Source organism: Xiphophorus couchianus, chromosome 16, assembly GCF_001444195.1.
Source record: "Xiphophorus couchianus chromosome 16, X_couchianus-1.0, whole genome shotgun sequence".
Taxonomy (NCBI): Eukaryota; Metazoa; Chordata; class Actinopteri; order Cyprinodontiformes; family Poeciliidae; genus Xiphophorus; species Xiphophorus couchianus.
Window position 1 is genome coordinate 6,583,492 of NC_040243.1, and position 21,483 is coordinate 6,604,974.

General features: G+C 39.5%; 1 protein-coding gene across 2 annotated transcripts; it reads left to right on the forward strand.

The window, feature by feature from the left end:
• Window positions 1-700: 700 nt before the first annotated feature.
• Window positions 701-19,627, forward strand: LOC114159619 (disintegrin and metalloproteinase domain-containing protein 11-like). Of its 2 annotated transcripts, none has more exons than XR_003598624.1 (26): window positions 701-1,548; window positions 2,047-2,213; window positions 6,063-6,139; window positions 6,480-6,546; window positions 8,664-8,746; window positions 8,859-8,922; window positions 9,527-9,587; window positions 10,174-10,355; window positions 10,745-10,816; window positions 10,932-11,098; window positions 11,194-11,278; window positions 11,597-11,687; window positions 12,582-12,633; window positions 13,037-13,136; window positions 13,271-13,342; window positions 13,448-13,540; window positions 14,360-14,440; window positions 14,523-14,573; window positions 14,651-14,714; window positions 14,805-14,910; window positions 15,012-15,131; window positions 15,255-15,423; window positions 16,486-16,597; window positions 16,893-17,002; window positions 19,207-19,224; window positions 19,442-19,511. XR_003598624.1 is itself a non-coding variant. In XM_028041617.1 (26 exons), exons 1-26 carry the CDS (start codon window positions 1,347-1,349, stop codon window positions 19,455-19,457), a joined length of 2,463 nt encoding a protein of 820 aa, XP_027897418.1. In that variant the 5' UTR covers window positions 702-1,346; the 3' UTR covers window positions 19,458-19,627. The 2 variants fall into 2 exon arrangements, 1 of the variants encoding a protein (XP_027897418.1); XM_028041617.1 differs by lacking the exon at window positions 16,893-17,002 and adding an exon at window positions 17,279-17,369 and having other exon boundaries at window positions 702-1,548; window positions 19,442-19,627.
• Window positions 19,628-21,483: the final 1,856 nt, after the last annotated feature.

A 21,483-nucleotide genomic window follows, 5' to 3' on the forward strand; every position in this document is an offset into this window, starting at 1 on the left:
TTAGGATAAATATCAGTAATAAAACATGTTGTACGGTGCTATGATTCATAAAGTTTGTCAGTAAAAGACATTTCCCCTTAGCCACTACATGGAAAAATTGACTCCATCCACAGTGCATCTTCCCCAAACTTTCAAATGGACTTTGCTTCACACATTTTCTGACAGTTTCTCTCATCCCTACTGCTTTTGCAGCTTTTACTGCCACACTTTTTCCTTGCACTAAACTTTCCTTCAATATGGTATGCTTGGATGTATCACTCTGTGCACAGCCATTTTCCTTAGCAACGACCTTTTGTGGCTTACTCTGTTCTTGTCTAGCAGTGACTGCTACTGCTGGACAACTGTCAAGTCAGATGTCTCCCTTTGAACTAAAGGGAGACATCATAAAACACATCATGATGATGATAACACAATATTTCTGTATACATTATCCAATTTAATGTTTTATGCGGTAGTCTAATTAGACAGAAGTTTGAAAGATTTTCGTTTCTTTTTGCAGATGCATGCTCCTCCCGTGCATCAACAAATGAGAAAACGATTTCAGCTTTTACTTATCTGACGCTGTAAATCCCCTTAACTTCTGACAAGGCTGTGTGATGCTTTTTTTACACCTGTATTTTAGTTTCAGGAAAAAAGTAGTCACAAAGTCACACATTGAAGACTTTTGATTTAAGTTTTATTACAAAAATCTAAATGAATCTGAACTGTCTGAGCTTGTTACCACAGAAACAAACTTGAAGCATTAAGGCAGCGATGAGTCAGGGTTGTTTTCGCCTGATAGTCGGGGCACACCTTAATCCCCTGCAGACCTGCATCCTTGTCGAAATGGCAGCCTGAAGTGTGTGTCTCCGCCGTTCACATCCACACATTAACAACCTGAATGAACTTGTTATTCGTCGATCTCCTTTCTGGCTCTTCTTAGGCCGTGCTTTCCAGCCGTCGGACTGCCGCATCCGCTCCCTGCGCGGCTGCATGGCAACGGGAGGAGGAGGCTGTGCGGGATAAAGGAGGGTACCGCGGCCCCACGTGTCCTCCTCGCCGCAGACCCTTCGCAGTTCTGCTCGGTTTCCCATCCCTCCGTTTCCGCATACCGCACACACACATATACAACTCCAGCCATACACCCAGCGCCTACTACGCATCCGCGCAGCGCTGCGGTGCGATGCATCCGCGATGCGCGCTCTCTCGTTCCTCGCCGATCCCATCGCCGATCAGTCTGTAGGCCCGGATCGATTCATTTTTCATCTTTCTGATATGCAAATCCAGACTCTCCGTGGCAGTGCTGACCGGAGCTGAGAGGGCGAGAGGTAGAGAGGGGGGAGAGATGAGAGGACGCGCATCATCAGATGTTTAGCAGATTAACTTTGGATCCTCGCCATCATCTCTGCTGTGCGTTTTTTGATCTTTTTCCTCCTCTCCACCTGCCGGGCTTCCTGACATTTGGCGGGGGTTCTCCATGCGGTAATCGGAGGGAATATGTGAAGATCATGCTGGCGGTGTGGTGCTTCATGGTCTTTGGTGCAGTGGGCGAGAGGCTTGCGGTGTCAGGTAAGCGAGGGGGAGGTGGAAGAAAAGGGGGGCTGTTCGGATCGAGAGCGGGAGCACCCTTTTCGTTTCCTTTGCATTTTTTTCCCCCTTGAGCGGCCCTTTTCTTGCCCGGGATTTTATTGATGCAGGATCTCGGTGCCAGAATAGCTCACTGACCGCCCTGTAGATCTGCTGCATCAACATGTTTCCACCTACTACAATAAACGTCTTCTTAACACGTAAACCCACAATGTTTAATAAATTACCTTCAAACCAATATTTACTTATAATAGGACCCATTATATGCCTTTTATGAGAGTCAGACTGACATAACTACATTAATTTCCGTCATAACACACTGTTTTATATCAAATAAATGTCTTAAAATAGCCACTGATCAAACACAATCAACTACAGGGTGCTAAATTAGGTCACCAAATGATCTTCCACATATTATTCCTACTATATGCTCATTAAAACTATCAAGGTTTTCTGTTGGAATCTGTTGTTCCTGTCCAGGTGCAGATAGAGGACTGTGGGACTGGTTTGCCCCCTCAGGCCAGCTGGATAATGGGGAAACTGAGATCACCTATCCAAAGCGACTGGTGCAGCAGATCAAGTCAGAGGAGGAAATGGCTCATGAGTTCTTGGATACCAGGGTGAAGAACAGCAGTGGGGACAGCTTGGTAAGTCACCTCTCAGATTCACACATCTGTTCCCTGACACCTTTATCTGCTCAGCGAGTTCTCAGTCAGGGAAACCCAAGAATGAGAACCGGATCTCATTAAAAACAAAAGCATCCCTGAATGTAATGGATTTTCACTTTCTTCTCCAGTTTCTACCCTGTTGCTACATGATATGTAATGCAAAACCTATTGGGCAGGATGAACACAGACTGATATTTATGGGTGTCATTTAAAGATGTGCAAGAGATGGGATTTTTGTCATTAATCAGCAATCGGCAGATGAATCTAACTTTTCTTTCTTATTCATAGAATATGCTAAAACTCATAAAACCCACTGTTTTTTGTTGATAGAAATATCAACCAAGTGCATGCTCCTTGAAATGCGTAAAAGTATACCTTTATGCATAAACAGTGGTAATGTTGCAACTTGTTCATTTCCTGTTAGTGTTATACTTGTGTGTCTATTAGGAAACCTGCTGCACAATATTCAGTTCCCTTTGAAAAACATGATTTATCAATGTGCATTGATATCAGTGAAATGGTTGTGACTCATTTAAATGCTGACTTCTGTTCTGGATTGTGTAAACCTTCCCAAACAGCCTGTTAGGTGGGCAGAATTGTACATATATTTTCAACATTTTGACATTTCTGCTGTCATCACCACATGACCCTTCATCAGATATTCGGACGTCATGTTCGTTACCACACTGAGCCCCTCCCAGGCTTTTTTATTATTCAGTGGTGTGTCAAAGTATGTCCCATTAAATATGAAACATGTCTGTGTGAGAAGTGCAGGATGGTTCGAACACTCCCTGCCATTTATTTGAGTCATCTCTCTGAGTCTCTCTATTTGATGAAAAATTACCAAGAATGTCAGAATCCCACGACAGTGCTACTGTATAATTACAAACATGTAGTGCACAAAAGAGATGCCAGTTTGCAATGGTTTAAAAAGCCGAATTTCTACGTTTTCACGACATGCTGCCCTTTTCTTTTTGAAATATTGAAGATGCTTTAAATAAGGAGCAGATAAATTTAGAAACAGCTGAGCTTGATGAAGATCTGAACCCATTTCTCTTTTCTGCAACATCACGTTTTGCTCAAAATAGATGAATTGGTCACTCCAATTACCAAGACTTTCCACTTGCTAGATGGGCATCCAGAAAATAAACTGAACAATGATGCCGTAGTTTGGCTATCGCATTTCTCCAAAACAGAAAGCAATTCGGTGAAACATGAAATCAATTCTAAGATTGAGTAAAGTTGTTCTGGTGGCCAAACATAGGTGCATCTCAGTGAGTCAGAATATAACTGATGATTTATTCCAGTTGGAATAAAGTTGGTTCCAAAAGTTAAAAGCATAGTATATTGATTTAATACACACAGTGACTTATTTCCCTTAATTTTCATTATTTTTTGGCAAAACATAAAAAAGACTCAGAAAATACAATTTATTATTTAAAGTCAAACGTTTTCTCGACCAACAGCAGAATCGCCAGTATAGTTCTTGTTTCTTTAAATGCAGGCGATGGAGAAACTTCTCGTAGTGCTGACATCAATGCCACACGGCACCTTCTGTCGTCCCACACTGCAGGATCTATTAGCTTTGTAAACACAGCTGTGTGGGATATCACCGTCTCCACTTGGGATTTATGAATGAGCAGAGGGAGTTCAGAGGCGGCTCGCTTTTGGAAGTTTATGGAGAAAATGTTTGGAGAAAGAGGCTACAGGTTGATTTCCTGCATGCCACTCTGCATTGATGCCATAATTCATGTAAAATAAAACCATAACTATACTGAGTTTATATATTAAACAGTACTTTAACATACTTTCAAATTTACTGTAATAGTCTGATTGTGTTGGGTTTTCATTAACTTCTTTCAGTGAATTTGTGAGTTTCAGTTTTGCAATAAAATGTAAAAAATTAAATGAACTTATCAATGATTTTCTGCTTGACTGAGCTGCATCTGTGCCAAGTTTATATATTGAATAATATTAATATTTATTTATGGAACATATTTAGTAAACCTACATTTATTTCCTTCCCTTGGTAAAATTGTTGGATTTTACTTTATTTTTTTATTAAATCAAATGGAACCTTTGCAAAAAATTATAAAATCACAGTTTTTATAAAAAAAAAATATCTCAGTGGAAATCCAATTACATGCGGTTAAACTAATGGTGGTAAATTAACTCACTAACTCAGATATAATTAATTTCACGGAATCAGTAATTCTGTAAATGCCAAATTCAACATAAGTTATCTGGATAAGGAAGCCGATAAATTGCATGAAATCTTTTTTAAGCTAAATTCATTACTCTTATAGTGCACAAGACAATGAGTGGCAGTGGACAGGTAAGCCAACTTTACAGTGAGGTGACAGGAAAGTCACACAAACTAATTCAGAAGTTCAAAAATGCAAACTTTTTTCCCATCGAGTTTTTTCTTTTATTCAATTATAGCACTTTTATCAGAAGATCCAAGTCGAAACATGAAACTAATCATTTTCAACCTTCAGAGTGGCCTTAACTTAAGTCCTCATTTAGCTTTGTTTGTCAAGTTGCAGTTGTCTTAAGCTCTTCAATTGACTCCCTTGTTGTCTGCTAGAAACAAGAAATTAAGAGAGATTTTATTTTTTAGTATCACTGAGCATCAGCTAGCTCAATTCCACATAAACATGACTTTCTGAGCTGAAATTTAAAGTTCTGGAAACACCAAACCAGAGCCAAGAACTAAATTTGACGCAAAACTGTTGCGTCTCTCTTAGAGATTTTGAGATCTTCTGCAGGGTTCAGTTGGCAAATACAACAGTCAAGATGTCACATCCATATAGACTGTAAACAAAGAAGACTTGATGCTAAACTTTAGTCACAACAGACTTTTTAAAATTTACGTGTGTCCCCTACTGTCTTTATTTTCAAATAAAATGCACAGGATATGTGTCACATTAAAAGTGGAAAAGCTTTCAAGTGTATCATGATTTCATTTTTTGAAAACAAAGCAAGCATTGTAACTGGGTTGTGCAAACATTTGAGAGTAGATGAGATGGTTGCCAGTGTGTGAGCTCTTTGACACAATCCACTGCTGACAAAATAATTGAGAGTGATCATTCGTTTTAAAACCATGAATGATCTGATGCTGCAGAGCTCTGGCAGGAAAACACACTTTTTAACCATCTACAACTTTATCTACTTATAAAGTTTGTGTTTTATCAATAAAAGCACCAGGATGGTTTCCAAAAATGGCCTGAGTGATGAAACTGTCCTGTTAGACAGTTTCAGCACTGTCGCATGTGCAGTTACTTCAGCCTGTCCAAGTCAGTGGTGAGAAATATGGTGTCTGTGCTCGCTGGAGGGAATAATCTGTGGACAGTGATGCATTTTATTGAAAAGCCCAATGATTCACTGGGACCCTGTTCCTCTAGACAGAAATCAAAGCCAGGTTGGCACAGTCAGAGCTGCCAGTGTAGTAGATCTCTCTTCATCTCTTCCGGCCCTACTGTCTTCTCACCTCCGTGGTGCTGGCAGTTGTCCACTGGGGACATCGACACAGCTTGACTGATTATAGACAATCAACGTCTAGTTCTGTCCTCCTCCACCTACTTCCCTTCTGTGACTGTCAAGCCCCCTCTATCATTCCTCTCACAATGCTCTGTCACATATCAAACAGGCACAGCTCTGTCAATCAAAAGGGCCTTTATCAGTCAACATAATAAATTAGTTGGGATGTTTTCAAGGTGTATTGATCCCTGCTGAATTATTCATGAGTTTATGGGCAAAGTGGCAAATGTAATAACTGTTTTACTGCAGCAGTTAATGTGTGTGAGTAATATTTTATTCTGTCTGCAGCCTGTCCACCTGGCTCTGAGCTGCTTTCAAGTCGAAGCCTTCGGACACACCTTCACTCTTGACCTGGAACTAAACCAGTTAGTACCATCAGATGTGTTGTTTTCGTTTGGGTTCTTTCTTCCCATCCTTGCTCGTATCAATGAGCACACCTAATCTTCTGCAGCTGATCTCATTAGCATTTTCCCCGCTCATACGCAAATGCACTTAGCGCCTCTATTATGTTGCACGACAAGATGGGGAATACCAGCGCTGCACTCTCACAGACACACACACGTTTTAATAGCAAAGCATGTTAATAGGGCTGGTAATTCTGTGTGGAATACATCTGAGGGGAAAACCTTTGGTGTGAGATATCCCAGAATACTTTTTCTCTGATCCTGGCACAGATTGTGATGGTTATCTCTCCTCTTCTTTCAGTCACCTGCTGTCTTCAGATTATGTGGAGAGGCACTTTAACTACAATGGCAAACCACTTCAGTCTGTGGTAAGAGTTTCTTCTTCACTACGGGGCAATATTTGCTGATGCCAGTGTTGATGGGGGACTTGTTTTATTTAGTGGTTTAAAGAGATGACCAGAGTTGCAGTGCAGCATTTCAGACTGTTCTTTATAGTCGTTCTTCCTGGAAATCAGAGTTTGAAGAAACACAACTTGTCCTGAGCAGACCATTTAACATACTGATCCTTCACATTTTAAAATGATTTACTTTTGTTTTATTGCGATTTTAAGTGGCGGTGAAACAAAATTAGTGTCCAGTTTCAAAGTGGAGTTTGCATTGATTAAATTTATTTAATATAAAATGGAATCTGAAATCCTTTATTGTCATGCAATGGAGAAATGTGGGTGTGTCATCCAGGTTCACACATCACTAAAATCATAGAAAATGTCATTAGACTGAAAGCTGTAAAAAAACAGAAAAAAAACCCATAAACCACAGAAAGTTTTAATTGGGTTTATAGAAAAGTAGAATAAAACCCAGGATTAATACTGTGTGTATATAAAAAATACCCAGATTAGTTAAATTAAAGGTGCAGCATAGTCAGGTGACACTGATAAAAGTGTCACCACTCATTGCCAGTCACCGTAAACTGTTGCCAATAAAATTATTGCTACGAATGGCGTCACAACCAGTTATTAGATTTAAGTTCAAACCAGTGTTTCACATCGAGCCAGGTTGTGTTTTTTAAAAAGATGACTTACTAATTTGATTGATTAGCATGAATATTTGTTCACACTGACATGCTCAAGTTGAATTTTCCGGTCTCATTGTTTGTTGCTGGGGGAATAGATGCATATTTGTGTAATTATACTAAATTTAGAAGCAGAGACGCTTTTTGTTTGGATTCCTCTTTTAAGGTCAATTTTTAGATTCATGGTTGGACGGTTTGATCTCATCCTGGTGGATTGTCTATTTATAGAAAGTGCATTATGTGCTTTCTGCTCTAAAGTAGGCTGCCATTCAGACACTGATCAGGAGTGTTACTGGTGTGCAAATATGAGAGCTTGCCTGGCAGTTGGCCTAAGCCTTTCTAAAACGCTCAAGGCAAAAAAAAAAAAAAAAAAAAGTAGTGTCACAAACCCACACAGACTCGCCAAGATAGCAGTGTGTGACCGAATATCAAACTTTACCATAACATTGGCATTGGGATAAACTTAAGCAATATAAGTGGTCTGATCACCATGTGGGATGGTTGTGATTTTCATACTTTTTTTTCTACAAATATATCACTTACTGCCCCTCAATCACCCACCTACCCATCTACCCAGCCAGCACTACATGCCCCCATCCACAGTCGCTCCAAACTCTCCTTCAGTCCCCCTGACCAATCACGGGCTTGTTTCCACAGCAACCGGTTAGCTCAGCAGCATCATTAAGTTCTTGGCAGCCAAGAGAATGAAAGAAGACCAGGAGGGAGGGAAGAGCAGAGCTGTAGCAAGAGGAGGAGGAAGGAGAAAGGAATAAAGAGTGAAATGCCAGTTAAAACAAAGGCACGATGCGCTTTGGCATTACGGCCATGTATGTGTGTTTGTAGGCAGGCGGTTTATTCTCTTGGAGGTGGGAGGGAGAGGCTGGCAGTGGAGACCTGCAGTCTAACCAGATTGTCACTCAGCTGGATGTAGGCCTCACGTGTCGACGCTGCTGCGGCTGGACGTGCCAGGCGTGTTGCTTTCAGGGCACGCCGATCTGTGCCGTCGTTTCAGCCCGAGACCCACCCCGCTGAGCTCGGTTTGACTCAGGTGAAGCAACATTTCTCTCCCGTAATAGTGGCACATCCCCCGCGGCTGTAGCCTTGCAAGGAAGCGTGCACAGATAGTAGTGTCCTTGAATTTTAGCCTGCTTAGTCTACACTTAATTCTCAAATCAAAACAGTGCTGGCAACATGAGTGTTGATTTATTGGAGAGATCCTTGAGCGTGCTTTACCTCCCCCTCCACCCTTATTGTGAATGAAGAACAGGAGAGTGGAGTAAACTCAAGTAGGTCACCAACTATGCTGTAACTGATGGTGAGGGAAGAGGAAGAGTGGTGGCATCTAATGAAGTAGAAAAGCAGCTATATAAAGCCTGGGGTCTTCTATGAAGTATGTTTTTGTTTTCCTTACAGGGAGGAGAGCACTGCTACTACCAAGGAAGACTAAGAGGTTTACCAGCGTCCTGGGCAGCTGTCTCCACTTGTCACGGCCTCTGGTGAGAAACCAAACCATTATTTCCTTTTTTCAAATCCTGCTTACCTTTCTTTTCTGCTTAAGTTTTTTTTTCTGTCCTGCATCCACTAATTCATCTTTCTGTTGCTTTGCAGTGGGATGTTCTCTGATGGTTTCTACTCTTATGGAATTGAGCCTGTTCACAATACGAGCTGGAAGGTAAACCTTTACTTAAATGCACAGTAGGGGAAGCTGAAAATGGTTTAATTAGGAAAACATCCAAAAGTTCTCAGTTTCCCCACAAAATAACAGTGGAAGAGAGTTGTTTTACTAAAAAGAAATTGAGTGCATCAATATAGCATCATAGTGTTTTTATCTATTGGTCAGATTGTTTTTTTTGTTGTTGTTTTTCTTAACCTGCTTTAGCATTTATAGCACAATTTTATTTTTCCAAGTTATTGTATTAAGTTAGATTTTTTTTTTTTTTTTCTGTTGGCTCCTGATACTTCACCCTTGCTGGATAACAACCCCAGCTTTAGTAACCATTTTGTTAGAGAACCTATGCTAAAATATGTGATGAATTGTGGGTTTTAGCCACAATTTACCAACAATTCAGGTAAAATGTAAAAAAAAAATCTTGATGATATAAATAGAAGAGGCATTTAACTTGATGGGGAGCAGACATTCCTTTTTGGTGGAGTTTGGTTGTATACCTGACGTTTTTCAGAGAAATTTATTTTTTCTTAAGACATTTCACTCTGAACAATTATTGAGGGATAAAGACTCCTAAGGTAACCACTGTTGTGTATGTTTTCTACTTTAGGAAGAAGGAGCTCACTTAATTCGCAGGATGCCCGATATCAGACTTTCCCAGCACTGCCCAGGTGAGCAGTCTTAAAAACAGACCTTTCAGGCTCCCACTAAAAGCATATCAAGACCGAATAAATGTGGTTTAGATACACACATATTGGCAGCTCTGGTAGAGATGTGTAAAAAAGCTCAAACCTTTAAGTTGAACACATTAATCCAAATTATTTATTTTTTTCAAAATAATCTATTTATTAGTACTTCTGGTGCTAATACTTTTTTTTTTTACAAATCCCCTTTGCCAATAGGACAGCACTTACTTTGCTTATTTCACAATGTCTGAGTGCACAAAGAGAAACATCTCTACATCATTTCTCATGTTCTTCACAATTAACTGAACAAAAATGCAAAGGATTTTCAAACTAAAAACAAAAAGCCTGACAATGATCTAAGAGCATAAATTCAAATGTAAAAGAAACAGAACATAAGAAGTAACTGAGTTACTCAACACAAATAAATGTGCTTATACGGCAACACCATTCAAGCAATAATTCATATAAGATACAAACACAGAAGAATCAAAAACCCAAAGGAGAAAAAGTGTGTCCATGCAGCCCCCAATGATAAAATGTCATACCTGCAGCTCTGAATATGTGTTTTCAGAGTGTACAGAGGACAGTGAGCAGGACAGCAGTGAGAGTATTGAAGATGACAGTAGACCGGAGCAAACGGACGACCAGCAGGTGACTGGGGGGCTGAGAAGATCCAAGAGGTTTGTCCGCAGGCCTTCTGTCCAGACAGAGACCAAATACATTGAGCTCATGGTGGTAAACGACTATGATCTGGTGAGTTTAAAACGTAATTCTAGCACTCCGCATCAGATGTCACATTTTGTTTTATTTTTACCCCCGTTTGTTGTCTTTCTTCACTGATAGCAGGAGAAGGCATATTTATGGATGTTTGGGTATTGGTGAAGCTGTGCCCAAATAAAGCAGTTTGCCGTTTGTTTGATGAATGTAATGCATGCCAATCCATTTGTAATAAAAAAAAACAACCCTGAAACAGTCTAGGATTGTAAAAATAGAAAAACACCCCAGTAAATCAGGACTGCCTGTATTTATGAAAATGAACTTGGATTTACTTTTTATGTCAGTAAAGATCCATACCATTGTGTGCTGGAGTGCATGAAAGATCCATTTCCTAAGCCATCTGTGGATCTTTTCTCTCTCTTCAGTTTGTGCAGCTGCGTCGCTCGAGCAGCCAAACCAAAAACTTTGCCAAAGCTGTAGTCAACACAGCAGACACGGTGAGGAACCATAAATCCTCCTACATCCTAACTGCACAAACACAACCTGTCAGGATGTATGTTCTCATTTCACGTCTCTGCAGTCGCGATAACAAAAGTCGATCTTTGTCGGCAGATCTTTCAGGAGCAGCTGAACACCAGGATTGTTTTGGTGGCCATGGAGACCTGGACCTCGGAGAACCTGATGCCAGTCGTGGAGGACCCGCTAATCACGCTGCAGAACTTCATGAAGTACAGGAAGGACAGCATCAGGGAGCAGAGCGACGTTGTTCATCTTTTCTCGTACGAAGGCGACAACAGTGTTTATGCTAAGAATCTAGATTCTAGATCCCAGTGAAGATTTGATTTTTAAATGATGGGTTTTCTGTGCTTTTCAGAGGGCGTACATTTCACAGTAGCCGCAGTGGGACAGCCTACACAGGAGGGGTGTGTTCTCCAACGAAAGGAGGAGGAATTAATGAGGTACATTTGGCATTATGCTCATAATTTAGAAAATGCTGATTACAACACTGTAGTCGTATTTGTTTTGAATCTGGAAGTTAAGAGTATCATTTGAAATCAGGATGAATAATCTTAGCTTCTCTGTTGTAGTTTTCTACATGTATTTTGTGTGTCTGTTCTGACTTATAATGAAAGCTACGCTTCAGAATTTCCTTTAAAATTGTTCAAACTATGATGGTTGTTATGTGTAGAACAACGTGTCACGGTCAGTTTTTCTATTTCTTTGCTATTTTGTTTCAAATAATTGTTAAATTTTAGTAAGTCTGTTTTAACTTGCAGTATGGGAGTGTTGGGGCAATGGCCATCACCTTGTGTCAGAGTCTTGGCCAGAACATCGGGATGAGATGGAACAACGCAAGAGCCTCAGCAGGTAAGACAACAGAAAACAACTTAACATACAAAGAGGTTCAATATGATTTCACCCCTTTACCATTTTATACCTCCACTTCATACTCATCACTATTTCATCCCAAGCTGTTGCACTCGTATTTATATCCACAAACAATTTCATACATTGAAATTTTACCATTACTTATGAGTTTATTTATATTGTTAGTCAAATATTTTTGATAAATTATGGGGATGCATACTTAAAATTGGTCAAATCTTATTTCTAATTAAGTTATATTTAACATTTGTTATCTAATTGAGTTAAATATAGTACCTATATATAACTTTATTAGAAATAAAAGGCTTTTGTATTAAAGCCCATTTCTATTTTTTGTGGTTCTGGTCAGTATATTAGGGTTAGCTTATAGAAAGTGAATTTAAATAAATTTCTTTTGAGTGTCCTAAAAGGACACGTTGCCAATTTTGAGGCAAAGCGCCTTAAAATTGGATATCAACTGACCAAAAATCAGCCCAAAACTTTGGGGGTATGGACATTTGTTTTCATATTCAGAAAAGTTGCACACACACACAAAAAGAAAAAAGCAAAGACAAAATTGGAAAATGATGCAGAAATAAACTAATCAGCACTCATCCAGGAATCAATACGCAAAGAACTGATCATACTAAAATATTGGTTCTTTTGTGTGACTTTATTTTCCCATTCATCCATCTGAATCTAAATTATTGAGAACTCTGAAAACAGATGGAATTGTGACCTAAATAATGTGCAGGAACCCAAAATAGCCAGCCAGGCTTTCTGACAGTTTCTAAAAAGTTTCTGTGTTGTAATATTTTCCTTTCTTCTTCTGTGGTGTTTAAGAATAGAAGTTATTCTTTGTATTTTATGTTGTGTTTCTTTCTTCTTCTTTTTCAGGTGACTGCAGATGCCCAGATGCCTGGGTGGGCTGCATAATGGAAGACACCGGGTAAAAATGGCTGTTTCTATCCTATTTGTTTGCTAACGCTTAAACAAGTTAACACCTTCATAAGATTTAAAGTTTCTTATTTGAAGCCTAAATAAATTTTGCCTTAACAGGAGATGCCAAATTTCTGTGTAAAGTATTAGAAAATGTGAACTAAAAGTATTTACTACATGAGTGATTTGGACTGGGCTCCCCCGGACAGATGGGACAATAAAGATATGAATTATTTGAGCTATATCTTACTGCAGATGGGAACATTTGTGTCAGATTGCAAAGTGCTGGCACACACACCCACGGTTGATCTGGCATTCCTGACCGGCCAAAAAGCATTGCACTGTTTGTGTTTTAGTGTATGTCTTGGTCTTCAAGCGTCTGAGTGTGTGTGTGCTTATATGTGTGTTCACAGATTTTATCTGCCCAGAAAGTTTTCTCGCTGTAGTGTTGACGAGTACATCCAGTTCTTGCTCCAGGGAGGTGGGAGCTGCCTCTTCAACAAGCCGAATAAGGTGAGGATAATGAGGGGTGCAATGTCCATCTCTCAATAGATTAATCGTATAGATGTACACCTTGCCTCATTCATCTCTATATTTCTACACAGTATTATCTTATATATATATTTTTTTTTTTTTTTTTATTTTAGCTGTTGGACCCTCCAGAGTGTGGAAACGGCTTTGTGGAGCCAGGAGAAGAGTGTGACTGTGGATCCCAGGTGGTGAGTAGCCAACTTTCCTTTACATTAAGCTTATATTTTGACCTGAGATGTTGTAGAGTTTAGTGGAACAGATTTTAATTATTATTTTTTTGTCTGTGGCTGTAGGAATGTGCTCGCAGCGGAGGAGCCTGTTGTAAAAAGTGTACTCTTACCCATGATGCCATGTGCAGCAATGGACTCTGCTGCAGTGGCTGTAAAGTAAGTTGAACAAGAATCAAAGTTGCACAAGGAAAAACAAGAAATAGTTTCACCTGCATATTTTTGCCTTTTGCCACATTTTCCTGATAAATTTGCTCTACAAAAACCTGATAATCATGTTGAATTTGTTCCACTCTACTTGGACTTTAACTTAATCCTTGCTTGTTGGTCAAATGATGCTAATATTAAGCTTTTCTGAAGCAATAGAACACTCTTAGGCTATTTGATGCAAAACGAAGTACACATTTTTGGAAATGCTTCTTTTTCCAAGTCCTATTTTACACACATTGAGTGCAACAATACATGAATCCACATCTGTTTATGCATGACCTGGTATGCACATACCACATACATTTAAAAAAATATTCATTTTCATCTTTCTCCAATCCATAATAATGCGCTTAAGTTGAAATAAAGGTAGAAATCCATTCCATTTATCGTTTTTCCTTCCACAATGCTGCAGAAAGGGTTAATTCTTTATCAAAAGAAACTCTACTATGCCACCTAGTGGCAGATGTGAGAAAAGAAAAAACGTTTGTGGCTTCCAGTTTGATTTTTAGCCAAATTAACATTTAACAAATGTTAAAGCATTGGTGGAAATTTGATTAGCCACATACACAAAATCAGGTGAAGATTTTTGCTAAACATAAGCATAGTGAGATTTGAACAAGCAAATAATCCTCTTTATATTTATTCATTGATTTGATGCTGAATAAATAGATTTCCTCCTTTTACGTCAACCTTTAAATTTTAAACCTCCAGTATGACACCTATATGACGTTTTCAACAACTTTAAGTCTCTTTTATTCTGCCTCCCAGTATGAGCTGAGAGGTGTTGTATGTCGAGAGGCCGTGAACGACTGTGATATTCCCGAAACCTGCACAGGAGACTCCAGCCAGGTGAAACTTCCTGTGGAGAACACTGGATGAAACTGATGCATGAGGTGTGAATGTTTATTTATGGGGTTTTGTTCCTTGGCAGTGCCCTCATAATGTCCACAAGCTGGACGGTTACATGTGTGACATCAGCCAGGTAAGATCTGGATCATTATATCTTCCAACTCTAATGCTGGGGTTTGATGTTTTACCTGCACTGTTTAACATTCATAGGGACGCTGCTATGGTGGACGCTGCAGGACTCGCGATGGACAGTGCAAAGGACTCTGGGGCTATAGTGTGTTTACAATCAGACACAACAATTATCTCATCCTGTGACATAAACATGTGATCTACATTGACTGCTCCACTTTTAATCCTTGATCAGATTCAGCAGACAGGTTCTGTTATGAGAAGCTGAACGCTGAAGGTACAGAGAAGGGGAACTGTGGTCGGGGGGCTGAAGGGAAAGGCTGGCTGCAGTGCAACAAGCCGTGAGTAAAACAAGCTGCAGAGTTCTGAGTTGGATCCCCCAAAACACAACCTGCTGATTATAACTAAAGCCAGATGTTTGTATTTATTTCTCTCACCTCAGGGATGTATTATGTGGCTTCCTTTTCTGTGCAAACGTCACAACAAAGCCAAAATTTGGTGATCTGCAGGGTGAGGTGACCAGCTTTACCCTGTACCATCAGAACAAGTACCTGGACTGCAGGTAAGCTGCTGCAGCACATCTGCAGCTATTAACAGTGCAAAAAAAAAAAAGTTATTCACTTTTAATATTGTAATTCCAATTGTCTTCTTCCACTTATGTGACACTTTTGGATGCTTCACCCAGAGGTGGCCACGCTCTGCTAGAGGATGGCTCCGACATGGGCTACGTGGAGGACGGCACGCCCTGCGGTCCGAACATGATGTGTTTGGAGAGACGCTGCCTCCCTGTCGCAGCGTTTAACCTCAGCACCTGTACAGGATCTAAACTTGGACACATTTGCTCTGACCACGGGGTAAAGACATTCAGAACATGATTTGATTTTAGATGAAAAATGTAGGTGATTATTAAACTGGTTATTTTTCAGCAGGATTATTTAAATAATCCTATAATTATAGGATAATATCATAATAAAATCCAAACCTATGTTTATGGATTCATGTTGTAAACAATATTTATAAAGTACTTATGAAAGTAATATAGGTGGTTGAAACTCTGGCGCTTTAATGTAATTTACTTTTGTTTTATTTCCCACATTCTGTTGATTTTTATTTTTGCGTTGAGAGGCATTCAGTAATAGAGTAAAGGTTTAAAACATTTAAACGTCCTGATATTTATTAAAATTTATGTCAAAAAAATAAATTAAGATAAATCAAATTAAAAAATAAAGATATATTGGAATTTTCACAATCTGAGGTTTTCTTTAGTGTTTTTTTCAATATTTTTAACCAAAATACCTTATTTGTGAAAAAATCAGCACAAAGAAACGAGAAAAAATTAAGGATTTCACTCCATATTTTTATATTTAAAAAACAACCCATTTTACAATTAAAAAATGTTGATTCAAGAATAAAATGAGCTGTCCTAAAGGAGTAGATTAAAGTAATTGATTATGTCTCTTTATTATAAAACAAATCTATACATTTAAATATACCATTTACATTTTATATGGATTTAGTACCAGACTGTTTTTTTTATAAAGTTTACTTTACTTTGTATTACTTTCCATATTTATTCCATTTTATTGAGATATTAAAAGTTAAATTATGGTGTCTTGTGTTGAAAACTGACCACTGACTGGAAGATCAAATATGGTTATGTGAAAAAGTATTTGTACACTTACAGATTCCTTCAGTTTTTAATATTCTACAGTAGATCATCGAACACATTTTAATATCAGACTAAAATAGCCTGAATAAATACAAAATCAATCAAGTTTTGAAATGTTTTCATTTATTAAGGAGAAAAAAATCTATCTGGACCATTTTTTGCTGATTTTTACCACTTTGTTTGCTTACTGTTTCCCCACCGCCCCGCAACAACAACAACAACAACAACAACTGCTTCTTCCCCGCAGACCTGCAGCAACGAGGTGAAGTGCATCTGTGACCAGGACTACACAGGAAAGGACTGCAGCGTTTTCGATCCGATCCCTGAGCCCACCATCTCGACAGGCCCGGAGAAAAAAGGTCAGTAGCAGAACTCAAACGTTCCCGTCTCTCTCTCTGCCTCTCTCATCATATAATCCCCCGCTCATGGTCTCTTCTCACCACCTTCTCTCTGTGCTGAAACCACAAAGTGGGATAACTCACCTGACTGTCATGAAGATGTTAAGCCGTGTGTTTTCCTTCCTGTCGAGCCTTGCTGTTATATTGTAGGTGTGTGTTGAGCGTATACGTGCTGAAATGTGTGCGGTGCTTAGAGGTGTTTTTTTTTTTTTTCAGGCGCTGCATTTTTTTTTAAGTGTCTCTTACTTTCTTGCAGTCTGCCAATGAGACAGAGCAATTAAGCAGCTGCTCTTTTAGGCCCAAAACTGCCACCCTGAGCAAGAGGGTGTCCAGCTGAGAGAGCAGGAAAGGGGGAATAAGAACAAAGTAAAACAACTCTCTCTCCTTTTTTTTTTTCTTCGTGTAATTGTTGTCCCCCTGAACCTCCCTCGCTCACCTGTTACCCAACGTGATGGTCTCCCCCTCCCCTTCATCTCTCTGTCTCTGTCTGCAGGTTTCTCACCATCTGCCTCTCTCTTTCTCTAGTTGATGTCGTACTGTGTCGATGCGGTCTTCTGACGTGTGTTTTTTAGTGGTGTTGTTTTCGTTTCTGCCCCTCCTCTTTCTCCGCACCCTTCCTCCTCCCCTCCTCCCTCTGCGCAGGTCCCAGTGGCACCAATATCATAATAGGGTCCATCGCAGGTGCTATTCTCCTGGCAGCTATAGTCCTAGGGGGAACAGGATGGGGATTTAAGTAAGAGTTCTGGCATGCCTTTGTGTACCTGTCTGCTTATACCTCAAGAACCCCCATCCACCCCTCCCGCTATCACCAGTCTGAAATAGCTGCAACTCATTGCCCAGTAGCTGGGAGGGGAGTTGGGGGAGTGAACTCTAAGACGCTCTCACGCTTGAACGCTTTAGGTTTTGAAATCAAATCATTATCGAGGTTGTTTTTGCTCACGTTTCCTTCCATGTAAATGCATCGTCCTGCTCAGCCTCTTGCAGTGACGACTGAGCAGGAGGGAGATATTTCTCTGCCAGGATCTGTTAGAATCAATCTGATCTACACCACTGGTGCCATGTCTGGAAGTTCCCCTTTACTTTTGTTTGCTTTTCTGGACTTGCATTACCTTTCAAAAGTTCTGAAGAATCCCAAATTTATTTATAAGACTTTCTTTTAACCTACAAAAGTGGTCTCTGTTAATGGTTCACTTGAAGAAAGTTCAACACCTTGCAAGGACACTAAAAATAAATGAGGGATGACTCAAGACTTTTGTACAGTATTGTCCATGGTGGCTTAACCTAAGCAAACTTTTTCCATTTCTATTTTTATTACCTTGTTCAAGCCTCCGTTATTCATTTTTCCTCACTAGGCCTCATCCTAACCCTGAGTCCCCTCACTCTAGTGCAACAGACCGCCTCTGCATGCTCGCTATGGTTCCCTCTGTAAGATCTGACCTAAAAGGACAGCTCCTCCTGGCTGATGAATTAGATTGTAATTGAAAGGTTATGATTTATTGCATGCTGTCGTTCCTTTTAGGGTCAGTAGGACAGTGCTGGCCACATTTATTAGGACTCCTGGTAAGGATGCATATAAAATCGCTAAAGTCATGTATCATTTTCTTTGGATGTACAACTTCTTATTCAAAGATTTAGGAAAAAAACATTTAATTAAAGTACATTTGTTCAATTGGTTAAAAAAATCTTACAGTAAGAAGTAATGTTTCAAAATCTCTGCAGATTGTCCAGAGTTCTGTTTTCTTCACGCATTCTTCTCTTGAGGTCACCCACCTCATATACAGGACTGCAGATCAAGAGGATGGTAGACTTTGTGTCTTGTCAACCATTTCTGTTGATTTGGCCAAATGTTTTGGATTATTAATTAGCTGAAAAATCCAGGAATGACCCATTTGCACATGGTGGTAAAGTCCAGCATGTTCTTATTTGCATTCTTGGGTTCTCACAAAATGGCATCCTTTATGTCAGACCAATCTAGAGTGATTGTTGCCAAAAATCTCAATCTTTTTCTCTTGCCAAAATTTAACAAATGTGCTCAAGCGTACAGTTAAGTTATTTTAAATGATTATTTCGGAGCGCACAGGAGGCTTTCTTAAAAACTATTACTTCCTAACATTGGTTTTGTTTCCTCTCTGAAAAGATGTACTCAAATGTGGCTGGCACTGTGTGCATGAGCAAGTTTCTTCCTACTAGTCACACTTATTAACAGTTTCTGCTGAATGTGATCTTACCACTTTATTCTGACAGAAGATCATTTCAGAGAGACTGTCGGATGGATATCATACTGAATTATCATTGTTGGATTTATGTCTTGTACTTAAATCTAACAGTGTCATTCAGCAGAGCTAATTCAATAGAAACAATTTGACGTTTTAATTCAATTCTAATTAATATTTTGCCTGTTTTGTGCAGCTAGTGTTCATGCTTTTTCATTTTGTCCTATTTTACGCAATGTTCTAACAATAAAAAAAACAAAACGCTATTGTAGTTATTGTTTTTATACTTTCCCGGTCTTGCTGATTCAACATGTTTTGACTTTTTGTCTCCTTTCTTGGCTTGCTTCTGTGGTGCAGGAACATTCGAAGAGGAAGGTACAATCTTAGAAAATCTAATAGTCAACCTGTAACTTAATTCGTTAAGATTATTTGGATGTTTTTTTAGGATTATTTCACTCCTGCTTGACAACTATGCATCTCAATGCAACCTCTGCTTTGACTGTAAAGCTAGATTTGCATACTCATGCCATTTTTCTGCCCGTCTGTGTTTATCTTCCTGCAGCTGTTTTTTCCTTCTGTTCTTGTGTTTCAGATCTGGAGGAGGATAAGATCACTGTCTGTCTCTCTGTTTGTGTCCTGTCCATGCTTGTATTCCTCCTCGCACCGTGTCGTTTCCACGTTAAAGAAGAGGGGAATGAAAAAAAGAACACACAAGTCTTCCATTTCAGCCCCGGGATCTCTCCAAATCTACGTAGATGATCACTTCCTCCAAACTCCCGTCTGCTCCTTCCATTTGTCCTCTTTTGGGACCCCCACCATCCTGGGGCCCGTGAGGCTCCTCTCGCCATACCAGCCAGATTACACTCATGTGGCTGCTGCCAGCTGAGGAGTGTGTCCAGGCTTCACCTAAAGCTAGGATGTGGCTGTCTCTGTGGGTGACACCAGGGGTCTTTATCCAGTCTAGAGGCCCTATGAATGTGCTTTGGTGTCTTCTTCTCACAGCTCAGACATTCTGGGGAAAAAAAGTACATGTCGATGGTGGACCAAATTGATAAGAGACTCAGACCTGCCAGGAGACCAGCCACTATTTTAGTCCAAGATTCAAAGCTGGACGAGTGCACAGACCGAACTAAAGTGACAGAAAATGAAATGTTGGCGCCTTTTTTTTTTTGTACAAAAAATGGACCTGGGGTTCAGTACCTCCATAACTGGCCGTGACTTGGTGCACCTGTAACTGGACAGCCATCAGTTCAACATTTGGAGACAAGGAAACGACTCCAAGAAATCTTACAATTGTCTATTTGCATGTTTTCCAAAGAGAGGCTAAGGAAAAACTAATTGTCAAAATAAGTCGTTCGCAGTACCTTGCAAAAATATTCATAACCCTGACGACCTCTTGTCACATAATGAAAAGTTTGAAGATTAAGTGAAGCTGAATAGCTTTTCACTTTTTTAAAACAAATCTGAAGTTTGGTTTTCATTTGTATCGACTCCCCTTTTATTCAGATACCTTTAAATAAAATCCTAAGTAACCAATCACCTTCAGAAATGATCTAATTAGTAAATAGAGAAGCTGTTGACGCCACAGCTATTAATTGTGAATTTTACAAATCTTGCTCTTATGAAAGAAGAAGCAAGGAGAAAGTCAGCTTTGAGCAAAACAAAAGGCATAAGTCAGTTTTGTAGTTTGTAACAGGCCATAAGATAAATTTAAAATGGTATGCGTGTCAGAAAACCAACACTGCATGTGAACCTGAACACCCAATGCCCCTGTTGAAAGATAGTAGTGCCATGATTTGGGGCATGCTTTTCCACAAGGAAGCTAGTCAGAGTAAAAGAGAAAGATTGATGCAGCTAAAGACCGAGCAAAACTGGAATAAAATCTGTTAAGAGACTGAAAAACTCTTGAGATTGGGGTGAAGGTTCACCGTCAGCAGGATGACAACCATAAAGGCCCATAAAATACATTGTAACCTGTGATTGCAAAAAAAAAAAAAAACAATGTGCAAAGGTCCTGAAGGTATTAATACTTTTGCAAGGCACTATATCAATAATTCTCAGCTTAAGAGCATCTTATGCTCCACTAACTTTCTCCATATGAGTTTTCAAGTAAAACGAGAAGCTACGTTGTTATGGTTTTGGGATCATTTTTTAAAAGAAAACCACTGAACAATGAAGCAGCAGAGACCGTAACTTAGTGTTTTAAATGTCAGAACGACCAATGTACATTCCACTATACCTGTCCGTGTGCCCACACCTCTTCCAAAGTGTGTAGAAGGTTTACTCTGTATGTCTGTGATTGTGTGAGTGAAAGATATTTTTAAAGAAAGCCAGAATGTACAGTATTTGTGTTTACATTTAATGTAGGGGGCAGTTGCGTCCATGCACATGTGTACACTCCTCTTAGGTAGGCAGGTTTTACCTCTTGTCTCTTTCTACGACCTGTTGGTGGCTGCAGCCAGGCAGCACATTATTGCCAGTTTTTAAGTCTTGCATCTACAGGAAACGAGCACCTGCCCACTGTACGCACACCCATTTGTAAATATGTGCAAATTATACTGAATGTTAAATGAAATCCATGAAGCTTTACTGAAAGCTGTTAAAATATTTAGTTTTGTTTCTACTAATGAATAG